Source organism: Lepidochelys kempii, chromosome 5, assembly GCF_965140285.1.
Source record: "Lepidochelys kempii isolate rLepKem1 chromosome 5, rLepKem1.hap1, whole genome shotgun sequence".
In the NCBI taxonomy this organism is placed as follows: Eukaryota; Metazoa; Chordata; order Testudines; family Cheloniidae; genus Lepidochelys; species Lepidochelys kempii.
Window position 1 is genome coordinate 5,702,681 of NC_136384.1, and position 21,351 is coordinate 5,724,031.

At 46.3% G+C, this 21,351-nt stretch overlaps 1 protein-coding gene across 1 annotated transcript; it reads left to right on the forward strand.

The window, feature by feature from the left end:
- The first annotated feature begins 3,326 nt into the window (after positions 1–3,326).
- AQP3 (aquaporin 3 (Gill blood group)) lies at positions 3,327–20,561 on the forward strand. The gene is made up of 6 exons (XM_073343408.2): positions 3,327–3,506; positions 13,820–13,946; positions 15,530–15,667; positions 17,257–17,375; positions 18,292–18,509; positions 19,231–20,561. The coding sequence occupies exons 1-6, from the start codon at positions 3,399–3,401 to the stop codon at positions 19,382–19,384; spliced, it is 864 nt and encodes a 287-aa protein (XP_073199509.1). The 5' UTR covers positions 3,327–3,398; the 3' UTR covers positions 19,385–20,561.
- The last annotated feature ends 790 nt before the right edge of the window (positions 20,562–21,351 follow it).

Sequence of the window (21,351 nt, forward strand, 5' to 3'; positions counted from 1 at the left end):
TAAGCACAGCAAAAGAAGTAACAGTATTTCTTTTACATTGCTGGGTAGCTAGGGGTTTGATAGGTATCTCTGGCATCTCATTAAATACGTACCTTTACTTATACTCTTCAAGTCTTAAAACACAAGTACACATTCACAATTACAGAATAAAACAAGGTTCACAGTATCGCAGCTGGGCTCTCACCTCATTCTTCTCTCTCACTCACTGACCGTCTGGCGACGCCCTGCCCCACAGCCGACTACATTCTAGGAGGTTCGAGGAAAATGTAGTTCTCAGACAATCTGGAAGGTTCCATGAGATTCTACCAAGATCCGGAACATTCTAGGAGGTCAGTGAAACATGAATCCACATACTGAATACCTGAAACATTTTACTTCAGACGTTCTGTTTCTCGTTTTGGCGCCAACAACAAAAACAGCCCCTGGCGCTCGCCAAGCCCAGCATCCCAGGTGGTCGTCTTGGTCGCCTGCCCCTGAATCCGGCCCTGCCTGTTGTAGACAGCACTAGGTTGGCGGAAGAATTCTTCCATTGGCCTAGCTACTGCCGCTGGGGGTGTGTGTGTGTGGATTAACTACCCTCCCGTGGCTGCAGCTCTACCGCTGTAGCATTTTACGTGTAGCCATCGTCGCCCTAATAACGGCATGAGCCTGAACCATGCGAGATTAAGGGTGAAATAAATGAATGCTAAGATGAAGGTGTCACACTGCTGGGACAGCTGACCAAATAGAGCAGCCATATGCTTGCTGTAAATTACTTGATAGGCTGTCAACCTTTTGGTTTCACTGGGTTTACGTGTCTAAGTACGGCTTGCAGGAACTGGCCCAGTGCTTGCAGCTGCCCTTTGAAATCTTGTTGGCTTAAACAAACTTTTATTGCTGGCTGTCACTGTTTACAAATAGCTAGGCTTGGAAAGATTAGATTTTTATAGGTAAATGTCTGAAAATGTTGATTTCACCGAGCACGCACAACCTGACGAAAAAATATTTCCGTCGATCATAATCGGAATTTACAGCAAGGCAAAGGCAGGACAATGCGGCATGAGAATTTCCGGCATGAGTTAAGGGTATTGACTTTGTATATTTTGACATGTGATGTGAACCGTTTGTGGTTTAATGGTTATAAAGCTTCAACGTTTTGATCATCGGCATTTTTCTCATTAAATAAATAGTGTTTGGACCCCCACTATTTTCTGACCCTGCATAATTTCCCACAGTGGTGAAAGTTTAAATCAATACAAATAAAATGAAAAAAAGACTTCTAACCCATAATTTCCCACAACTGTGAAAATTTAAATGGAAAACAATAGGGGAAAAATGCTTAAAAATAAACAACAATATAATCAGTTGAAATGATAAAAAAGCAACAACCCCTGCAGTCTGCCAAGCCTACGGACAGAGGAGGCATCAAAATGAACAAGCAGATTGGAGCAGAGATAAGAAACGAATGAGAAATAGGAGCTGTGATCAATCCTGTGTAGACCGAATGATGAATGGCTGGAAAGTGACAGGGAGAGATGGAGAGAAACAGAGTGGAGAAGGAACTTTGTCTCTTAAAGGCAAGTTCATAAAAAACGCAAGTGTAACACACGTCTCCGGGCCTGATCCAGAGCCCACTGGAGTCAATGGAAAGACTCCCATTAACCTCACTGGCATCGGATCAGGCCCTGTACCCATGGCAAGGAACGTGGAAGAAAGAGAAAGGCTACACCAGGGGTGGCCAAAAAAACGCCGCATGGCAGAAGCCCCGAGGTCTGTCCCCCCCAGTCTGGTAGGCGGAGAATGGGGGAGACTCCACAAGCTGCATTTTAACTGTCAAAGAGCCACATGCGGCTTGTGAGCTGAGGTTTGGTCACCCCTGCGATAAATGTTCTTGTGGTTGCATTTTCACCCAAACGGTTTGACAGCAGTTGATTCTTTCCTGTGTTCTGGCCTCCTTTTAGTTCCTCTGTCCAGCTGCAATTTACATTCGGAACAAAGGTCTATTAATGACTGCACTCAAAATCTCCACTTGTTCGGAGGAAAAGTCAATGGTTAAATAAGAAATGCCGAGAACTCTTTGTGCCGGGTGTGGCTTTATGCAGGGTGTGTGTGTGTGGAGGGGGTAGCAAAATTGGCAAATTCCATTTCTCAGGCCCTGATCCTGCTATTCAGCTCTGGCTCGGAGCCTCAGTGAAGGCAGGGATCCATGTGTATGGATTACGATTGGGGCCCTAAGTTGGAATTTTTACTACTTACCTAAAAGGAATGAGGCATAAATAATAGCAGCTGGCCTAACAAATCTTTCATCCATGCTGTCTCTAAAACGCTGCCCAGGATTACATAAAGAGGTGGCTGAGATTAAATAAAAATGGGGAATGATGATTAATTTGAGACAGATTCGATGAAACATGCCAGAATAGTGCTGGTGTAAACCCACTATACAACCCTGCACGGAGCAGGACCACTTTCTGACAGACAGTTTTCTGATTTCATGGTGCAGCGCCACCTATGGGTGGCTCATGATAACAGCTCTGCTCTGGATCAGGAATCTTTCCTGGCTTCTCTTTGCTTTCCTAAGACGGGTCGTGCTGAAATGAATGCAGGGTACACGGCGCAGTCCCTCAGCCTTGGGGAGATGTGTACGTTATTTAGACATGCAACAAGTTTGGCTCTGCATCCAGATCTGGAGTTTACAGCTAGAGTTTCGAGTTAGGACCGTTTCTGGACCCAGTTCTCACTCCATGACATCAGTTTGATGCTGGTGTGAGGTACTGAGATCACTGGCCTAAAAGTGGAATAAGGGAGTGGAGAATCAAGGCCGCGTTTCCCATTATTTTATTGCCAGAGCGACTAGCAGTCCCCCATACTGCATAGGAGTGTAAGTCACCAAGAAGCTGACAACCTACAGTCAGCTCTGGTATGGGGGGAAATCAGAATTCATGGTATTGTCAAGAGTTGACTCTGCACATGCAAGTTCAGCTGCGGTGTTTGTATAGGCGGGACTTCTTGGCTCATCTGAATTGAGAGTGGGGCAGATTCAGCTGTATGTGCTGTTAGAAGGGCACGGAAATAATGCAATCAGGATGTGGAGGTCTCTGCACTGTTCTCCCCCCCCTTCAGTCTCCTTACAGAGCTCCTGACACTCGTATATCTGCAGCCTGCCTATATGAGTAATAATAATAATAAAAAAAACCCAAGCAAACCACCCCCTCAGTCCCATGCTGAGAACAAAAAGGTGCAGTGAAAGAGAGGGTGGGAGGGGTGGGGTTACTTAGGGGCGGTGTTTCAGGGATATCTCAACTTATTTATAAGCAAACACAAGGCTGCAAGGATCAAAGTTACACACACCAGGCTGAAGAGCTGAAAGCCAGCCAGCCACCTCTGAGCCAAAGCAGGGCTAGAAGGAAATCTCAGCCACCATGGGGAGGCAAAAGGAAGTTCTTGCTAGAATTGGAGAGATGCTGAGGATCAGAAACAAACTAATGAGGCAAGCACTGGCTGAGTGCCTGGGGACCCTGATTCTGGTGGTAAGTCTGCCTTTTACTACTTAGGATACAGCTGTGGTTTTTTGGAAACCTTTTTATTAAGGCATAGTTGCAATAAAACGTTAACATACTACATTGTACATGGCTTATTCAGGACCAGGTTAATATTTCACGAACCTGGCTAAGATTGCTGGGTACTGTTTAATTGCAGTAATTTGGATGCAAAGCTAAAGTGATATGACAAAGGAACCACATTCATCCCTGGAATTTACACCAGTGATGAAACTGACCAGAGAGGACTCTTGGGGTCTAGAGTAGTAAAACCCTGATGTTCTGTGTGAAATAACGTATGAAAGTTGGTAACCAATCAGTTTTAGAGTCGCTTCTAATTCGATGTGATGTATGAATCTTTTGAAGTATTGAAAGATTTCACCTTTGGTATGTATGAGCAGCAGAGTAGATCCAATAAGGAGGCACATGTGTAAACAGCAAGGTCTCCTGGAAGGAAATTGCTCTCACACCTCTATGTATTTCTCTGACCCTGAAACTGTCTGAACTTCAAAGAACCTTTAAAGAACCATCTAAAGGGGAGAAGATGCATGAAGGGGAAAGTTCCTCTTCTTGGATTGTTTTTCTTAAAGCATCATTTTAAACATGTGCTGGTGTTGAAAGTGTTAATAACAGTTCTCAACAGCCTGTCCTGGGATCAAGTGAGAGGGGAATAGCAGGGCTGTTTTGAGGCTCACTGCAAAATACTAACCCAGTCTTACAGGCTGGCTGAATGCCTACCTCTGCTTGCCACATGTCTAGGATCGGGGAGCTGTCTGTCCCCCATCATATGTTTCAATGGTAAATAGACACAAAAGATTCAGTGCTTAGACCCCAAAGACAATAGGCGGCTTGGTGAAAGGGTTCAAACCTGAGTGCCTAAAGTTGGGAACCTGTGTCTATATCTGGGCATTTAAATCAATAAGTGACCTGATACAGGGATGAGAGCTGAGCTCCACCACTGCAATCTAAGGGTATGTCTACACCACAGCGGCATGGTTACAGTGCTCTGGCTACAGTGCTCCAGCTATGCCTCCATAGTGTAGCTGCTCCTTCCACAATGGCGTGATGTGGTTAATTCACCTGTCTGAGGGGCAGTACCTAGGTTGGCAGAATAATTCTTCCATCGACCTAGTTGCAACTGCAGGGTTAAGTCAACTTACCTACTGTGCTTAAGGTGAGAAATTTTTCACAGCCCTGAACCACGTAGCTAGGTAGATCTAATTTCTAAGGCCTAATTCAATAGTAGTCGCTAATACTCAGCATCTCTGAAAATCAGGACAAGGGTTTAAGTGATTCATTATGGATATAGGTGTCTTGCTCTGGGCATCCAACTTTGAAAATGTTGGCCCTTCCGCACATGGTAGGTAGGTCTATAGATGACACTGCGGACAGGTGTAATTTGTCTAATTTGCTGATATTCCAGTACTGGCCAGTTAATGTTTGTGCATCACTTTGACGATAGGTGATCAGATTCTAATCTCATTTACCAAGGTGTAAATCCCCAGCAATTCCATCAACTTCAGCTGAGCTACTGTGGGTTTACACCAGTTGAGATCTGAATGGTTTTGGAAATTATTCAGCAGCTGGGCTAGCGAAGGGTGGTGGCAACTTTGAAAAGCACTATGGAGCTCCAGCCACCTCCCGTAAATGGAAAGACACAGCCTTTTGTGTTTTAAAAAGCAACGGGGGGCAGAGAGCCTGATGTATCTTCTGTATATCTCGCTGCTCAAGAGAAACAGTAAAATGTCACCATCTCTCATGGGGACGCTATGTTTCCCATAGCATAATTTTTTTTTATCTGAGGAAAGACCAGCTTTCGCAAGAGCTACTTTCAACCAAGTGGCCATGCTTTGCTTTGAAAGGGTTATTTGGAATCATAGAATCATAGAATATCAGGGTTGGAAGAGGGACCTCAGGAGGTCATCTAGTCCAACCCCCTGCTCAAAGCAGGACTGATCCCCAATTAAATCATCCCGTCCAGAATAAGGATGGGCAGGAGCTGACTGAACGCTTGTGCAGTTTTTGTCTCTGAATCGCATGTGCTATTTGGCAGGGAAAGAAAATCAAGCTAATTCCAGCTGCTCAGAGCCTGATCCAAAATCCCCTGGCATTTGGGAGGCGGGGGGTCTTGGATTTGGATCAGGCCCCTCCTGTACAACTCCAGGAAAATCCACGTGTTCTTCTAGGGGCTTTAGGCAAAAGCTGGTGAAAGTGGCAATGGGAACAACCCGAGGCACATCACCTGTTGTGTTTTACTAGCCCTAATGAGCAGAGGAGGCAAGGCATTCATGGGCCAGTGCTTTGGACAGAGCTTTCAGAAAGGGTTAGCAAAGAAAAGGCAGGATTTAGAGTCAGGCTTGCAGACTCTGAACTCATGCTTACAGAGTTTGTAGAAATGACAAAAACTTTTTCTTATAACTCCTCTTGGAAATACATCTGCTGAAGACCCGGTGGGGGGTGGGGCTGGGCGTCACACACGTCATGGATTGCATTGCAATCTGGGGTTAGGAGCCAGGAGCACCTTCAGAGAGATTCAGTGCAGGGAGGCTGCTCCACTCCACACCCCAAGCTGTTTACTGCCTCAGTCTCCCCTCACGTTGTTAAGTGTATTTAGAGACTGTATTTAATGCAGTGGGATCTCTGGCTGTCAGAGAAGAGGCAGGAAAGGGCCATTTCGAAAGGCTGATGATTTCCTTCTTGCTTTTTTCAGTTTGCTCTCAATCCCAGATCATCCCTTGTTCTGGGGTCTGACTGGAACAAAAAGGGCTCGAAGTCAGAGTCTCTGAGAACATTAGCCCATGTTTTCCTTTCCATGTAAGCCTGGTAGCAGGTAGGGTTGGTTAATCCTGGGATAGGAATGGATCACATGTATCTGCCTCTGGTCCTTCCCATCCCCATCACTCAGACCCTGTTTCTGAGTCTGGCAGTCTCCACGGAGGAACAATACTGTCTGGTGGGAGCACACCCTGGCTAGCTACGCTGCCCTCATGGGAGTCCCAGAAGGCTGACTCTCACTCGCCTGGTATGTGGAGTGGTGCATGTTATCATGTGTAAGTGAAATATGTTTATTTTGATAGGGTCATTTTTAAGCTCGCACAGAGCCCAATCCTAGCTTCTGTTTGCACCCATTAACATCGGTGGAGGTTTTGGCTCTGCAAGGGATGTAGGATCAGGCTCAGAGTTGGCTGGATTTGTCCCCATCTCTCCAGGTTTAGGATACATTAAGGTTAATAGGGAGGGTAGGCTTAAGGTTTGCTCCTGCTCTCACTGAGGTCAAACTTCCATTGACTTCAACAGGAGTAGGTCTGTGCACTTAACATTAGACCTGCGCTTTGTAATGGGAAGATTTGTGACACCCAAAGGCAATGGGCGTGAGCCCAGTTTCTTCCCAACAGGTCTCTCGCCTTTTGCTGGCACAGAGATCACAGCGCTAAGAGAGGCAACTTACCCTGCAACAAATGTCTTTGTGCATGGTACAAAAACACTGTTAGGGGAGCGTGTGAAAAAATGTTCCTTCTTCATATATAATCAGGGAAATCGTGCAGCAAAAGAAGCCAAGGAAATCTTTTTTTCCTGTAAACTCACTTCCTTGAGGCTGTACCTTCTTGCCTGCTCCAACATGCCACCTACTGCCACCTACTGGCAATAGCTAAGCAATGCAAATATCAAACGAATTTCACACGTGGTCTGTTGTTTGTATTATTACTGTAGCAGCCAATTAAAAAAAAAATTCCATCAGCCCAGCTTTTTGCACCCTGCTTAAAATAAAAGGGTTGCAACTGTTACATTGCTACAGACCTACTTTGTTTTAAATACTGGAGCTAGCGAAAAGGTCAGACTCTGTATCCTTCATATCTGGCCGGTATAATAATTTGGCTCTCTGACGGACTTTGGCTGGTGGATTAGCTGGTTTTCACTGTTGTTTAGACACAAGGAAGGAACAAAGAGCAGTTCTGAATCTAACGCCCTTGGTCATTCTTCAAACAGGACTGGTCTGATGAAGGCCTTTACTGTTACAAATTGGAACTTCATGGTTGTAACTATGCCATATGCCATGGAAACCTAAATTTCATAGTGTAATTGTAGGAATAAAAGTAAAGGAGAATCTTCTTCAGTTATTAGCAGTATAGGGCCTATGAAACATAGTTAAGTTGTTCTGATTCCATCCAGTAGAGGGCAGCAGTACTCAAACATACTAGGCAGTTTGCTACACCATATTTGCTTTATATAAGACTTGGAAAGTCTGGTTTGCTTTCAGTCTTGCTAAGCATGGCCCTTGCATTATGTTAATATTTTGCTAGAGTTTTAAAAACTTAAGTGTAAATTCAATCAACTTTGAGCACCAGCAAAAATGTCACATGCAGGTCATAATAGCACAGTGCCGAAAAACTGGTTGTAGTGGGCATGTCTTGTGGACAAGGAAGTCATTTAATGAAATGGCAATAACACCACCTTCCTTCTAGTGCCTTCCATTTGAGGCTCTCAAAGCATTTCACAAGCACTAACCAGGCCACCCCCACCCCAGTGAAGTAGTGGAGTGTGATTTCCCCATTTTACAGATGGGAGAAATGAGGCACAAATTAACAGCCTGATCCTGTGCCCACAGTATTCAGTGTCTTCCTTCCTTCCTGCAGGATAAGGCCTTAAATGACTTGACCAAGACATCACAGGAAGTCTGTGGCAGAGGTAGAAATGGCACTCCAGCTCCTGACCCCTTGTCCTGTGCATTCGCCTTTCTACCACAAATCAGTGGGGAATGGCTGAACTTGCTTTAGTGGGAAAAAAGGAGCCGATACATTCTGTCTTAACAGACTCTTCCCTGTGCAAGATCCGTGTACCACTTAAGCCCTCTTATCTCTTGAGTTCTTAAGTGGTGCATAAGCCTTGGGCTGCGCCTCTGCACAGGGGGTGAATTCCAACTCTTATGCGGAAAGATCCATTACAAACCTTCTTGTTACTGACTCTCCCTTGTCCACTCCCAAAACTCTGAGGAGCCAGATTCTGCCCCCAGCTGCACCAGAACCACCCCTCTGACTCACAGGGAGGCTTTGGTTTGACTTCAGTGGACTTTCGATCAAACTGCGGCTTTGCAAAAGAAGAGGGTGAACAGGGCGTTGGAGCCAGCTGCAGGATGAGGGCCCCAGACCCACCCAGCCTCACCCATTTGGAGGGAGAGTCCCTTATTTGGGCTCCAGCTTTAACTCTCATTGTGAGTAGGAGTTTAACTCTCAAGTGCTGCAGGGAGCTGCTTAATATCTTCCTCATTCAAACTGTTATCAAAGCTCAAGGGTTTTCAACAGCCTTATTCAGGCTGCAACCCGATCTGAATCTCCTTCCGATTCATTGGTGAAATTAGGCTAGATTTACACAAGGTTCATTGCCTAATCCCTGTTCTATTTGCCTGCAGAAGAGAAAAGTTGTTACTCAGACGATAACATTCCTGCTGGGTCAGGTTGTGCCAATGTTACAAAGCATTCCCAGATTAATCCAGGGATCAGGGCCATGTAAATTTAAGAGCAAATACATTCAGGTCTTTTGTGTAGCTCCTTTGAAGGTGCAAAGAGCAGCCACTAGGCAACAAAAAGTTATTCAGAGAGCTGTTGTGTAGAAGAATGCCGGTGACTATCCCTTCTTGAGTGTGCAAACAGAGTCACTCTTCTCCAGAGCTGTTTATAAACCCATAGCTTATGTAATCTCTCAAGTATTGTTTACCCATTTCTGTTTCCTGCCAAAGTCTTGTACTACCTTCCTTAGTCAGCTCTGGACCTTTCCAATCTCAGGACTTGTCTTCTCTGCTAAGAAAGGTGTGGGTTTTTTTTTATCTCAGGGCAGGTCTACATTACCACGTATGTTCATATAAAGTATGTTGCTCAGGGGTGTGAAAAAGCCACCACCACTAGCGATGCAAGTTACACCGACCTGCACTGGTGTGGACAGTACTCTGTAGGACTGGGCAGTATTTGAGCCGAATCTCTGGGCAGCTGCTGCTTTGGATCCCCTTAGGGGTACATCTGCTGCATTACCCTGCCTTTGGTGCTCAGATGGGACCCTGATGAGTGCCCTATCCGGGTCTAATCCAAAGCCCTTTGAAATCAGTGCAGAGAGATTCCCATTGACTTCAGCAGGTGTGGAATCAGTCCCTCCATGCCTAGATAGACACGGATATAGAATCATAGAAATGTTGGGCTGGAAGGGACCTTCTACAAGTCCAGCCCCCTGCGCTGTGGCAGGACAAAGTAAACCTAGTTCATCCCTGACACTGGCAGGTGTTTGTCCAATCTGTTCTTATAAACAGGGATAGCTCAGTGGTTTGCGCATTAGCCTCCTAAACCCAGGGATGTGAGTTCAATCCTTGAGGGGGCCATTTAGGGATCTAGGGCAAAAATTGGGGATTGGTCCTGCTTTGAGCAGGGGATTGGACTAGATGACCTCCTGAGGTCCCTTCCAACCCTGATATTCTATTATCAGGTTTTTCCTAATATCCAACCTAACTCTTCCTTGCTGCAGATTAAGCCCATTACTTCTTGTCCTACCTTCAGTGGACACAGAGAACGATTGATCACTCTTCTCTTTATAACTGCCCTTAATAAATTTGAAGACTATCAGGTCCCCCCCATATTTTCTCAAGACTAAACATGCCCAGTTGTTTTAACCTTTCCTGATAGACCAGGTTTTCTAAACTTTTGACTGTTTTTTGTTGCTCTCCTCTGGATACTCTCCAATTTGTCCACGACTTTCCGAAGGTGCGGTGCCGAGAATTGGACACAATACTTCAGCTGATGCCTGATCTTTCAAATGCATAGATTTAACTTAATAAATACACGTGGGAGTAATGTTAATACTTCACAGTGAAGTGGTTTAGTACATTTTATTAATACTAATAAAATAATCATTTAAATCGTCCAGCAGAGTATAAGGGACATGAAATACAATAGCAGATCATGCGAGAGTGCGTGATGCAAACCTTGATATTATAGCTTTTTATTTCTATGGCGTGTGTGACATTTTATTGGTAACACGAAAATGCTGGAGCTTGAATAGCTAGTTAAAGTCAACAGAGCAGGGGTTCAACTTCTCCATATTTCACACACCTCATCCCTAGCAGCAGGTTCCTATGGAAAACATCTCACCATGGCCCTAGTGAATTGCATTTAGAACCTAGTCAATGTGGATCTATTACAAAACAACTAGGGCATCATTTAAATGGCCCATGGAAAGCCGTTTAGCCTGGCCAGGGTGAAAATCGAGACATTTAAGTTCATTTACGTTTTGCATTTTACTCTCTGTCTCATTAAGAATAAAATCCCAGGTGTTCAGAAATCATAAAGCAGGATTAGAATCATGAGAGATTTTTTGAAAATGATACATGCTGAGTTCTTTCGATTGGCCTTCTGCTTTCTGAGCCTTTAGGTTTCACTTGGCTCATATTTTCACACTTTTCTCTGCAACCAGGAGGGCTAGAAACTTACTTTAAAAAACAGCTGAGATTCACATATAATCACATGACTCCAGGAGTCGGAGACTCAAGAAAAGCACCAAATATTGGGAGATGTGCAATAAAAGCATGAGAACTGGCAATGCTGCACAATGTTCAGGTGTTGTTTAGCGTCATGTCTTGTGCAAAGGAGGATTGTGAGAAAAGAACTTTCAGGGGTTGGGAAATGTAGGTGACACTGAAATCTGCCAGAGGAGGTAGTGTAAGACACAGGCAAACTTCTGTCCTCTGATCAGCTTGGAAGATCACAATTACAATATGTGTGCTGGCACATGCCCTGTTGATGTCAGTTTCCAAGTCAGTGCCATCCTGATGAGTTTAGTATAAGAACCTGAACATAAGAGGATCGACTATGGGGGTTTAGGAGCAGAATTTGACTGTGTGTATACGTATTGGCACATACATAGTGATAATAATGGCCATCTCTCTGTGTGTATATATACAGACACACACACAAAATAATTATCAGAATGCCGGCAATAGTGATTTATTCTCTCTCTAAATTACTTCATTGCTTGGTACCTCTCTGTGTTATGACCAATAGTGTGCCTAGAAGAACCACACTATGGGATATTTGGGGGTCAGACCTCACCTGGCCATTGGCCACAAGGAGCTCCTCTGATTTACACCAGCCAATGATCTGATCCCACAGTTTTGGTGGCTGGAATATGGTTACAGTCCCCCCCCGCCCCCCCCCCCCCCAAAACAAAAAACAAAAAACAAAAACAAACCGTGGGACTTATCCTGTGGGACGATCCCACTCTGCAGGGTCTCAGAGCTCAGACTCCAGCCCGAGCCCAGACATCTAGACAACGAGCCCGAGTGTCTAGCGGCTGTGTAGCCATACCCATAGTAAACTGTGTGGCAACAAATCATTTGCTGGAGCAGCCATGGTGAATGCAATTTGAACTGATTCCTAGGGCCAAATGCAACTGATAGAAAGGTGTGTGTGTGTGTGTATGGTGTGAGTGTGTCTTGTGGAAGCCACTGGGATCAAGATTTGGCTTGGTTTGCTGGGGCCCAATAAAAATGTAGACATGCACATCAAAAGCAGAATTTGGCCCTAAATGCCAGCCTGCCTGCCTCTCTTCTGTGCTCCTAGGGCCAGATTTTCTCAGTGGTGGATTAGCCACTAGGCCAACGGGGGCCCGTGCCCAGGGGTCCCAGCCAATTGGAGGGCCCTGGAAAGATGGGCATCCCCGCGCGCTGACCCACTCAGCCGTCCATCTGGTGCTCCTGCCGGGGAGTGGGGGAAGCCCGCCACTCCCCAAGCCCGCTCCCCAGCAGGAGTGCTGGGTGGGGGGACTGCAGGTGGAAGAGGTGGGGAGGGGCCCCCACTTGCTCTGATTCAGACACCAGTGCTAGTCTGAAATGGGCTGGATTGCTAGCGAAGTGGAGTGGGACAAAGAGGACAAGAGAGCTGAGAGAGCCGTTTAGCTCTTGCACATGGGCCGGAAATGCGGGATTGTCCTGAGCAAACATCCTTGGGCTGCAGCTCGCTTCCTCCCTTCACTGCAAGCAAACAGCGCTTATCACCCTTTGCCAATAACCGCCCCTGCAGCAAATACTTTCCAGTCCCCAGCCCTCAGAAGGAAGAGGTGAGGCAAACTGCCTCTCACAATGCCAGAGACAAGGTGTAATTTACGAGGTGCCTGGACTGAAGCGTTTAATGTCTGTGGTTGCCTGAGGCAGGTTTGTATTCTGTGTAGCATGAAGCCCCCTAAGCAGGTTTGCGGCTGTAATCTAGTGTTTGAGCTGCTGTATAAATCCTAGCACCAGCTGATGGCAGACAGTGCTCTTATACCATCCAAGCTTTGCCTTGCTGACAGCTGCCCTGCTGCTGGGACCTCCTTATATCAAGAGTATTGTCCTTACAATGTTTTCCAGCCATGTATAGTCATCTTTGCAAATGCCAGCAAACTATGAACTGATCCCGTTTGCAGTCCAGACCCCAAACTTCCAATGATTTCAGTTCCATATAAAGAAGGACAGTAGGTTTAAATGCATCATATAGTGTCCCTAGGTGTGGTAGGCGAGGGAGAAAAGAGAGATGCAGGGCAGAATGGTTGAAAGTTGGAGGTCTCTGGGGGAAGATTTTGATGGTTTTATTAAAGGGAGAGTTTGGATAAGTAGGAGGCCAAGCGGAGAGATGGGTCTTGGAGTGGGAGGCTTTGGAAAGGGCTAAGGAATCAGCTAGGTGCTGATAATCAGGAAAAGGAGTTGGTGGAAGCAGCTGTGAGGAAGGATGTACCAGCCACTGTGGAGAAACAAAAGAGTCTGGTGTTTTAAGAGACCAGGGAATTGGCTAGAGGTGTTTGGAATCATAGAATATCAGGGTTGGAAGGGACCTCAGGAGGTCATCTAATCTAATCCCATCCCTTACTCAAAGCAGGACCAATCCCCAATTTTTGGCCCAGATCCCTAAATGGCCCCCTCAAGGATTGAACTCACAACCCTGGGTTTAGCAGGCTAATGCTTAAACCACTGAGCTATGCCTTCCCCCTGACTGGTAAGCCCTTGGAGGATCTTGAAGACCAGAAGGGAGAATATTTTGTAGGCTTCAGAACATGGGGGTGGTCAAGTCCCTGGCAAATTCATGACCCTCCTCCCTGGCATTTTCCACCCAAGCCAGCAAGTTTCCTTGCAGCCTTTCCCATTTTGTACTGCAGCACAAGTGCGGATAGTGGAGTTGGTCATGGACTTGGGTTGGAGAACTCAAGTGGAAAGCACTCAGGAGTCGTTGGCCAGTTTCTTGCTCCTGAAGGAAAACCCACTGGGCCAGTTTTAATCAGTTCTTTTCTTCTTTCAGTTGTTTGGCTGTGGCTCAGTCGCTCAGGTCGTGCTCAGTAGAGGAACCCACGGGGGCTTCTTGACTGTGAACTTGGCCTTCGGCTTTGCTGTTACACTTGGAATTCTGATAGCGGGGCAAGTGTCAGGTACGTGGCTTCCATTTCACGGCTTTGCTGCAAACCTAGGGCTCCCTCTTGCTCTAAGCTCCTGGCCATTCGCAGTTGGAGATTCAAAGGTCAAAGAGCATTGCTTCATAGTTAGGGCCCTACCATATTCACGGTCTATTTTAGTCAATTTCATGGGCATAGGATTTTGAAAATCATAAATTTCATGATTTCAGCTATTTAAATCTGAAATTTCACGGTGTTGTAATTGTAGGGGTCATGACCCAAAAAGGAGCTGTGGAGGAATTGCAAGGTTATTGTAGGAGGGGTTGCGATACTGCTCCCCTTACTTCTGCGCTGCTGCAGGTGGTGGCCCTGCCTTCAGAGCTGGGCGGCTGGAGAGCGGCTGCTGCTGGCCGGGAGCCCAGCTCTGAAGGCAGCGCTGTTGCCAGCAGCAGCGCAGAAGTAAGGATGGCCTGGTATGGTGTTGCCACCTTTACTACTGCGCTGCTGCTTGCAGAGCTGGGCCCTCGGCCAGCAGCCACCGCTCTCCGGCCGCCCAACTCGGAAGGCAGCAGCGCAGAAGTAATGGTGGTATGGTTTGATATCGCCACCCTTACTTCTGCACTTCTGCTGGCGGGTCACTGCCTTCAGAGCTGGGCTCCCGGCCAACAGCCACCGCTCTCCAGTCACCCTGCTTTGAAGGCAGCCCAGAAGTAAGGATGGCAATACTGCAACCCCCCTAAAATAACCTTGTGACCCCCCCGCAACTCCCTTTTGGGCAGGACCCTCAATCTGAGAAACGCTGGTCTCCCCCTTTAAATCTGTATAGTATAGGGTAAAAGCACACAAAAGACCAGATTTCATGGTCCGTGATGCATTTTTCGTGGCCTTGAATTTGGTAGGGCCCTATTCATAGTTAATAACATAGTTTCCTCTCTGTGTGCATGCAACCGGCGAACCCACACTGAGGAGAGAATAGAACCCTTTGTTGGTCATTTGTTTCTCAATAGTTCTTGCTCTTTGCAACTGTCCACCCACCCCGTTGTGGAATGCCAGCTTCTGGCACAGGAGAACCAATGTGAGTGGACACGACTATCACCGTTGGAAGTCAATGGCATAGATAGATAAATTTAGAGAGAGCAACTCATTCTTGCTGAGAGCCTCACTGGGTCATGAAATTAGAGATGGAGAAAGGCCTATTAGAGCATCTAAACCTTTCTCCAATCCCATTCCCTGCAATACATCCTCAAGGGCTTTAGCCAGAGTGTTTCCCTAAAGACCAGGTATTGCCTAGCTCTGGTCCCTAAAGACCAGGTATTGCCTAGCTCTGGGCATGTGGATTAACCCATATCTTCCACTGAACAGGGCCACATATCTGGCCTGGTTTTCAGCGGCTGCACCTCCTTCAAGGGTTTCAGTGGGGCTTAGAGTGTGTGTGGGCCTCGTGCTGCTGTTCTGGTGGGTGAATTTGATCTGGAGGATATTGTCACACGCACAGTCCCAGAGTGCATCGGCAGCTATGCTTTTTACGGGCGCGTCTTTCTGAATGTGTTGGTCCCTTTCCATGCATTCTGGAGTCAGATCCTGCACCCAGAATGCACTAACGAGAAACTCTTTCCCAGGTGGCCACTTGAACCCTGCTGTAACTTTTGCTCTGTGCCTCATGGCCCGGGAGCCATGGATTAAGCTGCCTATTTACATCCTGGCACAAACCCTCGGTGCTTTCCTAGGAGCGGGCATCGTCTTTGGCTTGTACTTCGGTAAGTGAACAAACCACTCGGCTTTTATGCCATCCCTCTCACTCTGTTCTCTTATGCTGTAAAAAATATCTTTCTTATCCAAATTGGAGCATTTTCCTGTGGTGGGGCTGATGGCCATCCTAGTATCTCTGAGCTTTTCCACGGTGATCTCACATTCAAAGCTCCCAAAATCAGTCGCAGGGCCCCATGTAACGTCTTCACCTGGGGCACAACGATATGTGCTCAAGCAACAACATTGTGACAGCTGGCTTTGTCCCATCAAGGAAATTCTATTCAGAGCCCTCCCATGACTCGTGTTTTTGTGTCTCCTGATTGGCAGCCCCTGGGGTGACATGCCGCCTATAACAATTAACTCCTCTTGTTTTACACAGCCAAGGAAAAGAATAGATAAGGATTAACAGCAAGGCAACAGTTAACTCCATTACCTAACCAAGTGCAAACAATCAGTAACTATCAGCATTTTTGATCCAGTTTTCCTGATTTAATGAGCTGGTTAGGGCTTGTCTACCTGGCAGCCTGGTGAGGTCCACAAGGGTGTGAATAGTAGAGCGTGCTAACGTGTTGCCCTCTAACTGCCCCAGGTAGACCTTGCTGGCATGAACTAAAAGGCACCTAGTTCATGTGAATGTATTCCTGTTTGAAACGGGACTGCATCAATGCAATCTAGGTACCTTTCAGCTCACGCCAGCAGGGCCTACAGGAGGTGATTTGAGCGCGACCCGATAGAGTGCTCTACAATTCACATCCCCATAGACCGCAACGTGCTGCCCTGCAGACAAGCCCCTCTTGTGTGGTACAGTCAGGACCAGTTGGTTATTAGGCTCTCTTACTAACTGCTGTGCAAGAGTGGTTTTATACCCCTAGTTGCTGTTGTTTAAATTAGTAAAACATTCTCAATAATCAATTGTTAATTAAATAATCAATTTTATTAAAGATCAGTGACAACACCTTGAGCCAGACTTTGGCCTCAGATACACATACTTAATTTCCCTTCAAGTCAATGGGACTTGCACATGCATACCCGTGCAGAGACTCCGGCTCACTATCATCTCTAAATCGAGAGGGGCTCAGGTGAAAGCATTGCCCACTGCTGTAACAGTCATAGAGTTTAAGGCCAGAAGGGACCCCAGATCATCCAGTCTCACCTCCTGTATATCACAGGCCACCAACACCATCCACCCAGCTATCCTCGCACCAAACCCAACCACCGGAATGAGGCCAACCTGTTACAGCCCTCAGGGGACTAAATGACCCAGTGTCACGGTCAGAGAACAGGAAAGACCGAGGTCAACGTTAAGGGTTACTGAATTATGGGACGTGATTATTCATACTATACGCTGAGCCCGTGCAGTCTACACAGGGCGTTGAGGAAGTCATAGGGACCACGGTAGCCCACAGCTGAGCGGCAGTTGGCTGTATTGCAGGAATGCGTATGATAGACAAATATGGTGATTCTCTTGTAATATTCATAGGTTTTAAGTCCAGAAGACTAATTAGGCTTCCCAAATAACACCCTCTGCCCTGGATTCTGGTGTGCTGTTGAACAATCAGGCGATGAATGACTGACCCAGCCCTGTTTCCCATTCTAGATGCCATATGGGCTTTTGGCAAAAACCAGTTGTTTGTAGTGGGACAGAATGGCACTGCTGGCATTTTTGCCACGTACCCGTCTGAGCATCTGGATGTAGTGAATGGATTCTTTGACCAGGTAAGAGAGTTGGGGGTGCTGGTGAGAGACCTTGCAGGACAATCCTGGGCCTCTCACTCAATTTCAAGAGGAACAATGCTGCATTTCCTGGGATTTAGATCAGTAATATTCACCAGTCGGGACCCAGTAATCCACTGCTCAGCATGAGGATCAGAGTGCAGGAGTGTGCCTGGATACAGGAGGGTTTAATGGTATTGGTGGCCACAGTGCAGCCTGCAACATGGAAACAAACTACAATTTGGCCGGGGCACGAAGGCTAAGACCCTACTCTAGTAAAAAGTGCCCTAGGACCTTAATGATCACAAAGGGGCAGAACCCTGGTTTTATTTCTCTCCAGAAAAGTGGCATCTTCCAACACACAGTGCCACTAAACACCATGCTGGGGCATACCTACAGAAGGAATAGTAACACGGGGGAATCATAAATATGGATCTCTGTGGTACCTTGGTCTCCTTCTAAGTGTCAACCCTGACTGGCCTTGTTTAGCTTGTGAGATCCTAGCCTGAGCTGGTATCACTGCGGCTGTTAGAGTCCTATTTAATGTCCTCCTTGCGGTGCAGTCTCGCCCACGGACGCTGCTAAGAATGCGTCCTTAGACTCATGGGAACTCAAAGATCCAGCTCTCTTCTCCTAAGTTGCTTCACTGAAAAAGAGAAGTTCTCTGCTCTAGATGTTTCCATGAGGCTATTGCTAAGGGTGGGTTCTTTTCTGGACATGTTCCCTTTGCCATAGAATTCCCCACTTTGTATTCCCTTTGGTGTTCCCTGCTCTTACTGGGATCACATCCTTCACTATCCCTGTTCGTCACTCCAGAGGATAAGTTCTAAACATGCAGTATTCCACCCAGTAGCTAGGTGACTTTGTTAAAAGACTGATCAAACCTCAACCACGTCTCTCTCCCTCCTTTTCCTGCTAGTTCATTGGCACAGCATCCTTGATTGTTTGCGTCTTGGCTATTGTGGATCCCTACAACAACCCTATCCCCCGGGGCCTAGAGGCTTTCACTGTTGGCTTTGTGGTCCTGGTTATCGGGACGTCCATGGGCTTCAACTCTGGATATGCCGTCAACCCAGCCAGGGACTTTGGGCCTCGTCTTTTCACCTCCATTGCTGGCTGGGGCATGGAAGTGTTCTCGTAAGTGTTTTCTCCATGGAGCGTGGGTTACCCAGATCTGATGGGATCAAGGCAAATGGTGGCCAAAAAGTAACTCACCCAAGCACTTCTGGAAGTGGCTGTCAGAAAGGGACACCTAAGCAGTCTCTGCATTTTGAGGCACCTTTGGGTCACATTAACATTCCTAAAAGGCATTAATCTCCCTGGAGATTTCCTGAGCAATGAGAAACAGCCAAAGTAGAGCCTTTTCCAGATATCAGAGCTTATGCCCTGGCGTTGCTATCAAGCAGTAGGCCTGGGAGCAAGCGTGGGAAGGGCAGCTGTTCCCTGAACATAAGCTTGTTTGGAGACTTTCATGGCTATTGCCAAATGGAAGCGATGGGGAAATAACAGGGGCGGGGGAAAGTCCTCGCCCTCCTGACGTGGGTGGGACAGCACTGACCGCTCTCTTAAAAGGCTGTATTCATGCTCACTCTTAGGAAGTCATGGCTATCTGATAGGGTGACAGCAAAGCCAGAGACAGCCCCAGTTCTCTGGGTCATTCAAGCTCAGGGGTGAACATTTTCAAAAGTACCTAGATGACTTAGGTGCCTACATCCCATTTTCAAAAGGGCCTCGGGCACTTAGGAGCCTATGTCTGATTGAAAATCATTGGAAATATTCTGTGATGCCCAGGGTTTGGGTTATTCTGGTTGATGTCCCGCTACTCATTCCTCATCTCTCATTTTCTTGTGTCTTTCAGTATTGGCATGCACTGGTGGTGGGTCCCGGTCATGGCCCCTTTCCTTGGGGCAGTTGCTGGAGTGCTGGTTTACCAGCTGATGATTGGATGCCATGAAAAGCCACCTCCATCCACTGAGCAGGAAAATGTCAGGTTGGCCGATGTGAAGCATTAGGAAAGGGTCTGAGGAGGCTGGCAGATATGGACACTTTTCACAGGACTGCAGGAACCAAAGAAGAGAAGAAGGAGAAAGATTCAAGAACAACAAGAGATTCCACTTCTTGAGATATTCTGTCCTAGTTTCTTTGTACACCCTGATGCGTTTGCTTTAGAAATTTGCCCATGAGCCTTTGCCAAAGGCACCACATAGTCTCATCCTGGTAAAGGGGGGGGGGTTGGCAGGGCAGTCAAGTGGTTAGAGCGCAGACCTGACTCAGGCAACCTGAGTTCTAATCAGGCTTTGCTGCTGGCTTACTGCGTGACCTCGGGCAAATCACTTCACCTCTTTGAGCTTGTTTCTCCATCGGCAGGGTGGGGATGAGGAGACCTCCTCACACCCACCTTTATAAAGGGCTTTGAGATCAACGAATGAAAATATCTAAAGGCAAAAGAGAAGCAGGCGGTTGCAGTCTGCTGTTGAATTCATTCCTGGTGTAACTCCCCTGCAGTCAATGGTGTTACATTAGGGATGACGATAGCCCATTAAATCTGTAGTGCATGCCATTAATAGCATAGCATTAAGATCCACATCAATCAGGCTTTGCCTAGATAGAACGTCACAATAGAGAGAAAGCAACAATGCACTTGACTTTAATTTTGTGCTAGGACAAAACGTTTACAAGCTCTCTTCACATGGATATTTGATCCTCAGCGTTCACTGTGTCATTGAAGACAAGATTTAGGAAAACACTAATCCACCAGAAGCTTGCCTGGGCAAGCTGCCTTCCTGAATGCATTAGTGATTCTTACTCATTAGAGAAGCTTATAGTCATGTTTGATTGAAAACATGGTGCTTGACTCTCGATAAGGCTGTGTTTGTTCATGTAAATTTCACATTAGCTTTATGTACATAATGCCAGGACAGGGAAGAGTTAATTCACGGGTGACATAAGGCAGCTGTCTATTCACTGACCTGCTTTACGATACTTTCATTGTATTTTCAAAGTACAATCATGTTGGCAGAGAAACTCCAACTCCCATGTTATTAGAACATTTTTGATACCCATGGCACCATGTTGTAAGAGCATCTCAATTCCCATGGTGCCACGTTGTAGCTCCGGTACTCATGGCATCATGTTATTTGATTGTCTTTGATATCCATGATGCCATCTTGGCAGAGAATCTCTAGTTCCCATTGTAAAAAGAAAAGGAGGACTTGTGGCACCTTAGAGACTAACCAATTTATTAGAGCATAAGCTTTCGTGAGCTACAGCTCACTTCCTCAGATGCATATCGTGGAAACTGCAGCAGGCTTTATATATACACAGAGAATATGAAACAATACCTATTCCCACCCCACTGTCCTGCTGGTAATAGCTTATCTAAAGTGATTTCCAGCACAAATCCAGGTTTTCTCACCCTCCACCCCCCCCCACAAATTTGTTTGGGGGGGTGGAGGGTGAGAAAACCTGGATTTGTGCTGGAAATCACTTTAGATAAGCTATTACCAGCAGGACAGTGGGGTGGGAATAGGTATTGTTTCATATTCTCTGTGTATATATAAAGCCTGCTGCAGTTTCCACGATATGCATCTGAGGAAGTGAGCTGTAGCTCACGAAAGCTTATGCTCTAATAAATTGGTTAGTCTCTAAGGTGCCACAAGTCCTCCTTTTCTTTTTGCGAATACAGACTAACACGGCTGTTACTCTAGTTCCCATTGTGCCATTCTATTTGACCTTCTTTGATACCAGTGATGGCATGTTGTCAATCTCTGATTCCCATGGCATCATATTATTAGAGATCCCTTTGATAGCTGTTCCTTTAGTGCATGAATTCCTTTCAATATGTTTCTCGTATAGAGTGCATATTTACAGTCAGTAAAACTTTGTATTCTTTCATGCTTTTTTTGTGTGTGTCAATATTGAGATTGTAAAATGACCCTGTCAATTTTACTTTATTTTTAAACCATTTCAAGTAAACTCT

Bases quoted from the DNA above. Each gene is read 5' to 3' on its own strand.
- AQP3 (XM_073343408.2), top strand. From the start codon at position 3,399: ATGGGGAGGCAAAAGGAAGTTCTTGCTAGAATTGGAGAGATGCTGAGG. The intron at 15,668-17,256 runs GTAAGTGAACAA...TTCCCATTCTAG, and splicing joins CGTCTTTGGCTTGTACTTCG to ATGCCATATGGGCTTTTGGC. The intron at 17,376-18,291 runs GTAAGAGAGTTG...TTTTCCTGCTAG, and splicing joins TGAATGGATTCTTTGACCAG to TTCATTGGCACAGCATCCTT.